This window comes from Amphiura filiformis, chromosome 2 (assembly GCF_039555335.1).
Source record: "Amphiura filiformis chromosome 2, Afil_fr2py, whole genome shotgun sequence".
Lineage (NCBI taxonomy): Eukaryota > Metazoa > Echinodermata > Ophiuroidea > Amphilepidida > Amphiuridae > Amphiura > Amphiura filiformis.
This window is the reverse complement of record NC_092629.1, coordinates 47,660,819-47,673,279: the sequence shown is the minus strand read 5'-3', so window position 1 is coordinate 47,673,279 and position 12,461 is coordinate 47,660,819. Positions and strand designations below refer to the sequence as shown.

The window sequence follows — 12,461 nt, the reverse complement described above, 5'->3', positions numbered from 1 at the left end:
CCAATAATACCGGAACGAAAATGTTACAAAAATCAGGACAAAATATTAGCAAAACTGGGTTGAAAATTTTGTTTTGCCACAGCCATCTGCAGGCTCATTTCAATATCCGGGGATTTTTAGGCAAACGAAAGGGGGGAAAGTGGAAAGAAAACAAGGAAGAAAACAAGAAGAAACGAGGAAGAGTAGGCCTACGTTCTGAGTCATTGCGCATCATAATTATGTTCATGCTTGAAATTTGTGACGGGAAGTCGCATCCACTGGAAATCCATTCTAAAATACATATTATGCATTATCATGACATGGTTATATGGCCTATAGGCTATGCTTAATCATGATGGTCGGAAAAATAAGTTAATAATAGGGGCCTAATGCAAAATGATGCACCAATTGGCTTTTAGTTTGAGGATAATACCGTATTCCCCTCACAAGTCGGGTCCGTTGAAATCTGTTATGCCCAAAATAATACGAATAATAAGTGTAAACTTTTACACCAATGACTTTATTGTGCCTTTCATAACTCTTTGAAAATAATTCTCCAACTTCTGAGGGAGCAAATCCCCCTCAGGCACCCTTCTCCGTCAAAAAAGAAAAGGCTAACTTGCATTTATCCATATAGGCCTAATTGAGCAGGTTCATACCCATGCAGAAGTCAGGTCCGCAGGAAATTTGTTAGGAATTATAGGCCTATCTTTCATAGATATAATGACTATAGGCCTATTATAGCACATCCCCCTCAAGCAAAACAGAAAAGCCTAAACTTAGGCTGAATTGAAGGAATTATTGAGCACGAGTGTTAAATATAGGCGGAGACTGGGGTAATTGTGGCCCCGGGGTAATTGTGGCCCCTTTGTCTTTATCAGGGTGTCTTTATACTAAGCATTGGTCAAGGTGACTTAACTTTGTATTGTATGAAAGAGTGGTCTTTATGTTACTGTTTGGTGAAAAAATATTCAAATAGCATTAAAATTTTTATGAGGGGGGGGTCTAATTAGCGGAGCGACATCGCAATGGCTCTAAAAAGTGGCAAGTCCACTTTTTATTCATAGGGTGGTACTTATTGGTTGCATCACTGACTATTTTGTATGTGTTTGACATGAAATGTAATCATAACAGTTCCCATTGATATAACAATTTTATACAAAAATTGTTTATTTAATGAGCTAAATTTGCATATTATGTAATACCCGGCTTGGGGTAAATGTGACCCCTGTTCATGTCTTAAGCAAATTACTTGCATCTGACCCCCTAAAAAGCTATTTTGGTCATTAGTCTGTTATAATTATGTTAATCAAATTAGCCATTTGGGGTCATTATTGAAACAAAAAAGACATATTTAGTATGTTTTCAAGTCAAAACAAGGAAGTATAATGAACAGTCAGATCCGGCCGCAGTTTCGGCATGCAAAAATTAGCATAATAACAAGTGTTTTACAAAATGCCTTAAAATGCCTTTTTCTGGTAAATAAACCAGTCCAAATGGCCTAGAATTATCGCAATGACTGTAAAACATGTTATTAATAGTTATCAGGAAGAACTGGATTCACAATACTCTTTAAATTCTTTATTTTGTTCAGGGGCCACAATTATCCCGCTTGGGGTAATTGTGGCCCCTAAAACATGTTAATTATTATGCAAATTGCAATATATTTTCCAATTATATTTATCACATCTTATAAGCTCTTATAGGTACCCATTGCCTCTATCCACTCATGCAGACATTTTACTTCTCCAGTTCATACTTAAAGAATTACATGGTAAAATGCAAAAGGGGCCACATTACCCCAGTTTCCCTAAGCCTAAAACTAAAATTCGCGGCTCAGTTGGAAATCTGTAAAAAAATATATGCTCCGAAAATAACCAATAAACAGTTTTGATGTGTAGTCTGCAAAATGTCGTCGAGGGAGCAAAGTTATTCTGCAGCATTTTAAGCTCAATTATGAAAAAGAGCAACATTTTTTTAGCATGCTCCGATTTCTCACGTTCACTAAAAAGAGTGTATCCCGAGCCCGCGATTTAATTCATAAATTGGATAGTAAAATTAGCAGGAGCTAGCAGGCACTTGGGCTAGCTACAACCCTGTGATCATGCTGATTAGGCCTACTCGCATAATTATTCCCGTTGCGCCAGTTCACGTTCACAATATCGTTTGCGGCTGGGTTTTGAGACTAGGGAGTATGTGATTTATGAGACGTCTTTGAATTATGATACTGTCAGGTGACTCGGCACTGAAGAGTCTTTGATATCAGAGACGTCTTTGAATTAGCAGTGCCCCCGAACTGATATTGCGCGATTCTTGAAAGTGGACTTTATACTCTAGTGCCTTATCAAACAATCAACAACTATCGCGATCCTCAAATCAATACTGAACGTTGCAAATCCCGACATATGAGTTAAATCTTGATTTTACGGATATGTAGGAACATTCATTGAGGTGACATAATGGTGACTTCTAGAGTATGATTTTCGTTTATTATTGATAAATATTTGTTTGCGAACTATTTGTCGTCTCACTACTCTATTAATAAGTGATAAGTAAGTATGAGTAGGTTAGATGGACCACTGTTATTCATAGTACTTCACCAGAGGATGATTTAAGCACTTCCCACCACGCCACTGTGTTGGCTTGCGGTTAGCACAGCTGTGTGAGTGAACATGACACCACTGCTCGCACATTGCATTGACGGGCATGGTTAAATTTGAATTTGGACTGATATATTTACAATAAAAACGCATTCACAATTCTGGTCGATTTCACATTTTATGTTACCTGCAGAAGGTGTGAATTATCCTTCATGCATACATCACTTTAGATCTGAAATCGACTAAGTAATAATGACACACGCACAATTCTTAAACAACATCTTTTGCACATAATTCAATGGGATTTGAAAAGTAAAGTGGCAGTTGAAACTCTGGTGATAACACATTTGCAGTGCATGATGGGGCTTACTTAAACCATCCTCTGGTACTTCACTACGCAAATCTGAGTAGCATACATTAAGAGTTATCGTGGTTTCCGAATTATATACGTGTTCTGCTTCATTACCTTCATAAAAAGTTTGGAGGTTGTTATTTTTGCAGAACACAGCACAATTAAAATAGCATTGTCCATTGAAGGTTAATGAAATTGAATATTTTAACCATGAAAGCATGCTGATTTGTCTGCTAATATGTGTATTCATATGAAAGTAAATAAACATAGTTATCCTTTTCAACTGATATCAGACATGGATGAAGGGTTATCTGATGAAAAGGCGCCGTTACTAAAGAATATTTCACCGACTCCAGAAAATACTAACATCAACTGGACCAATCAATCAGCACCATCAGAAGATAATCAATACATCACCTACGGACGACGATGGTATCTGTTGGCTTTGTATACTGCTTTAGCGGGTACTCAAGCTTTAATTTATAATACATGGGGGTCAATAGCTGATACAGGTAGGTCAACCGTTTAAAGATCAAAGGTTAATTATTGTACCTGCATTTATGCATTTATTATTGGACTATCAGGGAACTTTGAATTATGGAAAGGGCGGCTGGAATTACGTCACAATTTAAGAACATGTATCTGTAGTATAATGATGTATATTCATACGTAGCTTTAAATGTTAATAGAAAGCAAAATTAAACTTCTACGCTATTCAATTTTGGTACACTCACCGGAGCGCTTTCTCCGGGTCAAACGGTGTCTTCAGCGGATATCCGCGGATTGCTCTGAAGATTTGTTGTTGCTTGTGATGTTGTTGAGACACCTATAGATGACGTCAAACAAGAAGATGTTGTGCCGCCTCCTTGGTTCCAGGGGGGGTCAGCCTGAACCGTGACAAAGAGTTAGACATCGACCCTGTCTGGGACAACCTCGATTGAAACACTCGATTTAGTTAAACACTCGATTGAAACAACATCAAGGGTCGAATGCCTTTTCAATGTCCAAAAATGCGAAATAAACGTAATGGTCAAACTTTCACCGAATTTTGCACCCTTGCAAAGGATGCCGAATTCGGAATAGCTCCGTCCTTTGCGATCAAAAACACATAATGTGACTAGCTCCAACAAAACCCGGAACAAGTCGCCAGATATGTTTTTGAGTTATATGCCTTTCAAGATGACACTCACGTAAAAATGAAATTTTTGAATGCTTAATTTTATGGTATTTGACTGTGACTAAGTGGACTTTCAAATCCTTGAAAGTACTTATTAAAAAGGGGTTTATTTAATCAATAAATAACATTTGAACTATGTAATCCCTATTCAATTCAGGGTAAGGCAGGAAACTGATTGGCCCATTACTCAGAATAGCAATTTGGGAAAAATATCGTTTACAAAATTATCCATATCTTTATTGAAAAGTATTGATGCTATTTATATAATTTTATTTATATTTCTTATTTATTTATTTATTTATTTATTTATTTATTTATTTATTTATTTATTTATTTATTTATTTATTTATTTATTTTTATTTATTTATTTATATAGTTAGTTATTTATTTAGGTTTTTATTTATTCATTTACTTATTTAATCTAGTTGGAATGCTTAATCGCTTATCGCTTTTTGATTTAGTGTTTTACACACGTGTATCACGATCCCAACTATACGTCATTTATTTTTAAGAGGTTAAATTGTTCAAATTCTAAACTGCTAATTTTTTGGAGCGCGATATAAATTAGTCCTTTTCTAATGGCAGTCTCTGTTACAAGTACCCTCCCTCTGGTATACAAACCAAATGTGGGTTTACATTATGTATCTCTTCTACTTTTAGCCAAACCCGTGTTAGGCTGGAATGATGGTGATATTGCATTATTGACAATATGGGGACCAGGGTCCGTGTGTGTGACCGTTGCCTTCTTCTCTTGGTTAATGGATGTCAAAGGTCAGTTTTAACTCCGGTTCCAATGTTTTGCCAATCTCTCACAAGCTCATAGATCCATGTCAGCCTAATTGCGAACTTATCAATGGGAGTTACAAAATAATTATTGATAGGAACTTCATTTGTCATGCTTTCCTTATCATTTATTTTTGAAGGATTTCGCATATTCGAATCAGTGCGTTTACGCGGTTGCGTCGCCAGCGTAGGGTCAAATCGCCCTTCTACGGGTGTATATAACTTATTAGGTTAGCGCGCGATTCGAATCTGCCACTACGAAATCCAACATGGCGCTACTCTCAACTTGAGACGAGAGAGACGGTCTGTAACGTAATGTAGAGTGTATAGGGGTAGAGAAAACAGGGGTTAGATTCTAGATGCCAGGCGGGTAGGAGCAAAAAAAAAAAGATTGTTGCCATTTTGACAAGAAGACAGGTGTATTTATGAATACAGAAAAACACAGCACAACACCTAAAGGTGTCTTTTTTTGGCCAAATCTATAAATCTCTATCAAGAGGCACCCCCTCTATTGTTAAGAATGACGCGTGTTTGTTTATCATCGCTCAGCAACTGTCGCTACGAAATTGATTGACAGACATCGTAGATAGCGAGGTCAGACACACCTTCGTCACACCTCTTCATTTTGACCAAACAGAACGCGATTAACACTGATGTAGACTTCGCCACAATGTACTTTCACCCGATTACCTTCGAAGTAAAATAATCGAACCGTCCATATACGTCTAGCCCTTTTCTGTTCATAGATTATCCATTGTATTTCTTTTGTTCAACGTTCTTCGCCCCGACCATTACCTAGAGTAATGAGGTGGCTAGCTGCCCAGAGACCATTATCAACACAATAGCTCAAGATAACGGTCTCGGGCAGCGAGCTAAACAAAAGGAATACCAAGACATTCTAAAAACACTATGGAAAGGATCACAACATACATGTAGAATCTGAGTTAGTTACAAGTCTCAGGTAGAATTACGACTGGAACAAATGCATTTACAGCTCGATTCATATGCAAATTGTTATATGGCAAGAGAAAATTATAGAGGGCTACTGCAGCCCTATAACAGTAATATTTTATTTTATTCCAAATTTCAAGTGATATTTTATATTACACCTCTGGTGCTCAATTAATAAACATCGTTAAATTTATGCAAATTAAAATTTAATTAGCATAACGAAGTAATACTCATAAATAAAAAGTAACTGTTTCATTGTAAACTCAGTACATGTATATAAACTTGCCATTAGTTTTTAGAAGGGAATCTATCTTTATCCTTGCCCAACCCAAAAACGCTCAACGGTCCATGCAAATTAGCTACTAGACAAGAACCCTCGGGATACTACCCGACCAGGGGAGCTTCGCAACTAACCTGCGGTACTCACAGAGAGTTGATATTCTTGAGAGGGCACTCTATTCACGTGGTTTCTTTTCCAACGCTAAAAGATCACGAATTTTGGTGGTTTGCAAATGAAAAGTGTCCGCACTATCGATTGATTACGTAACTGTTATGAATAATGTATTAGGGTTTTCAATGCAATCGCCTCGACCCATTAATACATATTATCTGTATTATCAAAGTACTTGGAATAGCAATCCGGTGAGTTCACTGAACTACGCCCTAATACTGATGGAGTTTTAATGGCGTTTAATGGCGTTAATCCTCTCCATACACAGATGAACAAATACAATAGATGAAGGTCAATACGTATGACCTCCTATGTGACATGTTATATGTGATGTACAAAAACCTGAATATCATAAAGATATTCGTTTGTGCAAAGGAACTGCACATTTACGTTGCTAAATATTAGGCCTAGGCCTACTCATCATATATAATGACAAATATTGGTATTATGACAATACGGTATATACATTGTATATTAAACGACTAATAGATCCTACTATCATGTCGTCAGGTCAATGTTCATCATATCCCGTTATGTTTCTTAAAATTCATTCATATTTGAGACAAATTGCTGTGCCCATTTTATAGGTGCACAGGTAGATCTGTGTTTTTTTTAATTTTCATTTCCTTTTAATGAAAGATTTAAGGTTTTCCACTGCACGGGGGCCACACGGGTGATACTAATTTTAATGCTATATTTTCAAAACGAATACGTGTTCCCGATTGGCTTTATAGCGATTTCACAAAAAAGGTATTTCTAGTACAATGCAGCGTCGGACTCTAGCTGAGAGCGTAGCCTAAGTCATTATAGACTCCAAAAAGGGCTCTCCATACACAAATGAACAAACACAAAGGAGGGTAGTCTCCTCCGTGACCAGCTTGATTTCGATGGAGCGGAACCAAATTGGCTGCAGAGGAGACGGGTCATTTTGCTATGCAAATTTTCCAGTGTCAGCCGCCTGGGTACTCATTACAAGTCAAGAGGCTGGGGGTGCAAAGCCTTACTGTGACCTACCCATAACGGGGAGTACCAATGAACATTGCGTTACTATATTTTTCAAATATCTGGTTAATCACATTTTTCTAAGATATAAATTTCATGGTGTTGAAACAGATATCGTAGTCCAAACGTTGATAACTCGTGAATACACTCCGGCGGATTAACTATATGCAGGTGAATAACCTATTTGATAATTCTGGCGTCTGATGAGGTGTTTGTGTTTTTAATTCAAGAAACTAAATTTTGCCATTAAATTTCTTTTTAAACTATTATATCTACATATTTTGGTGCAAACAATTTAATTTTGCTCGCCGTATATGTAAGATAAACGGTTCAAAACAGATCATTACCAGAAATAATAAAACAATGTTAGTTGGTTTGAGGTTTCGACCCCTCTCAACCTCAAACCAACTAACATCTCACCAGTCATGAACAACACGCCCATTATTTCTGATAATGGTATGTTTCTCACCCTTTATCTAATACATATACGTATTTGGTACCCAGCGTTTCACGGATCATTTTTAAATTTGCCGTGAGGTTGTTCAAATTTCAATAGATTTGTGGCTATAATGTTGGAACAAGTAAAACTTCTTAGGTCTGAGAGTCACTAACAACTTTTCTTTCATGACTTTCTTCGAAATCATCTATACATTTAAATAAGTAATAAAAACTCTAACTTTGGAGGTGACGCGTATGTAGGGCTGTTAATACCCCCCTTTTCAGTTCGCTGTCACCCAAAGACCAAATATTTTTTACAAACACATGCTCTGTCACCCGAAGACCCCTTATTTTTTCATTTGATCTGTCACCCAAAGACCCTGGCATTAACTAAGGCTCAGGTTCTAAACATTGCAAGTGAAACCTTTTTATATTCATATCACTCAAGGTTCGACGGCGCTGTTTTATCTAAAATACGACGCTCCTGAATAACATAGCGTGCGTAGCCTTAATCATCGATGCCCCCCCCCCGTTCTTACGTTCGCATCAAATGTGTTCGTTAAGAGCTTATTCTGCTTTACTTGTATAAGGTACACGCTCTTTTGAACATATTTAAATTGCAGGTTTGAGACTTGCCATGTTATGTTCGTCGACACTTATTTTGCTTGGAGCAGCTGTACGGTGTATTCCGGTGCCAGCAGAATATATGAAATGGTATGGAAATTATATAGAAGATGAGGGGTAAACTGACGAATTAAGCAAAAACATTTGGCTATTATATTTTTATTGCAAGTCAATTAAAACATTTGCATGCACCAAGTAGAAAATAGTTCAAATACACAGCCATGCACTCTTAAAGCTGTGGTTCAAAATGCATGGCCATTAAAAATTGAAAGGTTACCTCAGTTTCAGAGTCTTGATTTAGCAGCGACGCGATGTGAAATCTCAAGTCACATGACTTTTTGTAGCCTCGACAGACATACAACTGCCAGTAATTGGTCATGAACCATAAAAACATCTCAAATTACAAAAAAGCGGTTTAAAAAAGTTCATTATAAAGGTTTTTAATTTGTAACTGACCACTATCTAATAATAATACGTGTATGTGATTGGCCAACTTAGATTGTCCTTTGTAAATGTGATTATCTTTTTGACTAGAACATACGAGTAAATCAAGCTATAGTGTTGAAGCAAATTAATTCTGATGCGTTTACTGGGTTTACAATTGAATGATTATTCGATGGAACTGGTACATGAGATGAAATAACCGTTGTTACATAAAGTCTGCACAAAAAGTAACGCAGCTGTTATAGATACGCCTATAACTTCAGAAGTAATAATTGTTTCCACAATATTTCTGCATAGAAAGAAGGATGATTTATTTATGCGCACTTTGATACCTCATTTGTCAAATGTCGTTCAATATTAACAGGGGCGTAGTAAGAGCATCAGGGGCCCATGGACAAGGAGCAGTACGGGCCCTTTTAACCAGGGCGGGATTTAGCCTACCTTATTGGGGCCCTGGGCCAGGCCAAAATTTGGAGGCCCGAACTCACGTGCCGAGGAAGGTATGTGCACTCAAGTCAATGCCAAGTTTTGGTTTAACTAATGGGGGACTAACATATTTTGTTCAATGCAATTTCAGACTATTTTGACCCCAGTTCAACATAAATTTTGGTATTTGAATGCAAGCGAAGCGCGGAAAATATTGCAATTTTGCCCTATTTTGACCAAAAAACATGCTGTTATTGGGGTCAAATGAAAGATGCATAGGGCAATTTTGGGGGCCCAAAATTGCCCTGGACACGGGCCCATCTGGCCCAATGGTATAAAAATCCGGCCCTGCTCTCCATTATCAGCCCTTATTTAATTTTCGCTTTTGTGCTCGTGGACCCTGAAACCTCGGGGCCCATGGACTTCATCCACCCTGTCCCCCCACTTGCTACGCGCCTGAATATTAACAACACAGTACGTGCCTTTGAAGAAAAATACCCGAATTTAAAAGTTGCAGTTTACAGCGATCAATGGTTATTACGCAAGCATTGTGGTACGTAAAACTTTCCATTACCTTCGCGCTATAACTTCAAATTTTAATTTTTTTTTTATTTATTTATTTATTCACGGTATACAAATAGCCGGCAGGCAGCATAGGCTGAAAAGCGCCGGCTTTACAAAATACAATTTACACATCAATAATATACATTATATATACACTCAACAATTTACTTAAAAACAAAACGAAAATAGAGATACAGGCATAGGAGTAAAATACCCGCAGAAGCATATATAGGATTACACTACTTTTCCAAATTGAGTTTACTGATGATGAACGGAATGGTGGAATTCTGAAACCTGTTTGTTTTACAGAAGGGTTCCGGAAAAATTCTGCTGTGGCGGAGATTGTACTTCATAGATCTCTGCTCAGGAAGTAGGTGACGGTGTCTTTCAGAGTTGAGGACCTGCTGGCCAAACTTCACGACCAGATCTTCCCTACGGTTGGCAAGACTTTTGATGTTAAGCTCACGAAGAGCAGACTCGTAGTCCTGATAGTCATTACCAAGGATGATTTTGCAAGTGCGTTTTTGAATCCTTTCGATCTGGTGGCTTTGGTTTTTAGTAAGCGCTGGATGCCAAACTGCACAAGCATATTCCAAAATGGGTTGGATATAGGTCTGAAAAATGGCCAGCATATCCTCAACTGGAGCAGCATGTTTACGAAGAGCATAGAGCATGAATAAACGTCTACTTGCACGAGATATCATGTTTTTAACTTGTATTTCCCAACCCAGATTATTTTGAATTTCCAGATCAAATCAATACAAATAGCTGCAACTTTTTAATTCGGACATTTCTCTTTCAAAACACTGCTGTGTTGTTAATATTGAACGAAAGTGGACAAATGGGGTATCAAAAGGCGCGTTAATAAATCATCCTTCTTTCTATGTTAAAATATTGTGAATTAGTTCTGACGCTATAGGCGTATTTATAACAGCTGCGTTTTTGTGCAGTCTTTACAAACTTTCTTTGTCTTTCAGGACGATGAATATCGGGCAGATGTTTAATGGTCTAGGTGCTCCTGTTTTAGTTGCAGGGGCTGCTCTCTTCTCAGTGACCTGGTTTCCACCTCATCAGCGTACAACATCGACAGGTGTATTAACATCTGTACGTTTCATTGGCTTGGCGGCTTCGTTCCTGATTGGACCAACAATAGTTTCAGAATTCAGATGTACCGACAGTATAAGGTGATCAAAGCCATTTCGGAAATGAAAAAAGAAATAGCGATATTGGATCAGTCGAATATATATAATGATGGTGAACCTAATCAATAATATAATTTATGCGATCCCAAATGTTTTTACGGTGTTTGTACTGAAGAAATTTTGTTAATCTTTACTTTGTTTGTGTTTTGCATTTCAGGCTCAAACCAGCTAATGAAACGTATGATCTTAAGTCACTGTGTGACGGAGAACATCTCAATATTACCTCGTCAATAAAATCTAAACATATACAAGAAATTTATTTCCTAATGTACATTGGTAAGTATAAATCTTATTGAAATTACTTAGAGCAAAAAAAGCAAACTAAAACAGTACCAACTGACCAGCAGGGAAACTTTGAATGGATCTTAAAAAGATTCAAGTAGTGTACATAACCAAGGAAAATAAATGTTAAAAACTGTTTAATATGTACAACAACATCCAAAAAAATGCTTGTCACTTTCTTTTGCTGTCTTTCTCATTTAATCTCTTGCAGTGCTAGCTACTAGTGCTGCTTGTTTTTACCTTGTAAAAGGGATGTTTTTATGCTCCCGAAACGTCGGTTGTTTTGTCTTTTTAACCCTAAATTTTGGATGTTGTTGTACATATTAAACAGTTTTTAACATGAAATTACTTAGTTAGAGCGGATCATGACCATAGTATTGGGTGTTTCTATAGAAAAGTATCAAAGGTTTTCAATACTCTAGAACGTGAGTTTTTGATACTCCAGAACGTGTCATCTTCACACTCATAACGTCTGAAATGGATTCAGTACTATAGAAGGTGTCATATCTTGAGACTCCCGTTCAGGCTCATGATGTCACGTAGATAAAGATAAAGATAGATAGATGAATATTATTATTTTTTATGGGACAACCTGTAATGTCTGCTTAACATTTTTATATTTAATATTTTGATTTAATTAAATGTATCTCATTCAGAGTGTGGCTGGGTTGTATTTTTGTGCCTTTTAACTTGGCTCTATTTTCCCGCCAAACCTCCGACACCTCCAAGTGCATCAGCTGAAACTAAAAGGAAAGATTTTATTCCAGGCGCTAAAATTCTTGCAGTGTGAGTATGATGAATTCAGTCAATGAAGACCATTAAAGCCATATTATAACATTTCTGTAAAAATAAATTATTATTTATTTTCCATAAAATGTTAGCTTTTATTGTCAGATATGTCCCCTTTTAATTTTGAGCCGAACAAGTGAGGTAAAGCATAGAGAATTGGAATTTACTACTAGCGCCCATGCATGTTACTCCCGAGGTTGTAATACGGTACGATCCTCGGGGTGTGTGTGTATGTGTATCCCGCGCGCCGTGTACGTATTGTGCATACGTGTTCGACTAATATTTCCATCATAATAATAAAACGCCGATTCCATCGTTTTATTCAAAATCTCGGATTTTGACAAATCTACAGCACCTAGAGTCTTGATTTTTGCAGAGTATCTTTATTGACTAATTG

General features: G+C 37.1%; 1 protein-coding gene across 1 annotated transcript; it reads left to right on the top strand.

Moving 5' to 3' along the window:
- Nucleotides 1-3,226: 3,226 nt before the first annotated feature.
- On the top strand, nucleotides 3,227-12,065 carry LOC140141092 (solute carrier family 49 member 4-like). Its single transcript, XM_072162872.1, has 6 exons — nucleotides 3,227-3,443; nucleotides 4,769-4,879; nucleotides 8,357-8,474; nucleotides 10,769-10,975; nucleotides 11,151-11,269; nucleotides 11,932-12,065. The coding sequence occupies exons 1-6, from the start codon at nucleotides 3,227-3,229 to the stop codon at nucleotides 12,063-12,065; spliced, it is 906 nt and encodes a 301-aa protein (XP_072018973.1).
- The last annotated feature ends 396 nt before the right edge of the window (nucleotides 12,066-12,461 follow it).

Bases quoted from the DNA above. Each gene is read 5' to 3' on its own strand.
- LOC140141092 (XM_072162872.1), top strand. From the start codon at position 3,227: ATGGATGAAGGGTTATCTGATGAAAAGGCGCCGTTACTAAAGAATATT. The intron at 3,444-4,768 runs GTAGGTCAACCG...TTCTACTTTTAG, and splicing joins GGGGTCAATAGCTGATACAG to CCAAACCCGTGTTAGGCTGG. The intron at 11,270-11,931 runs GTAAGTATAAAT...TATCTCATTCAG, and splicing joins TTATTTCCTAATGTACATTG to AGTGTGGCTGGGTTGTATTT.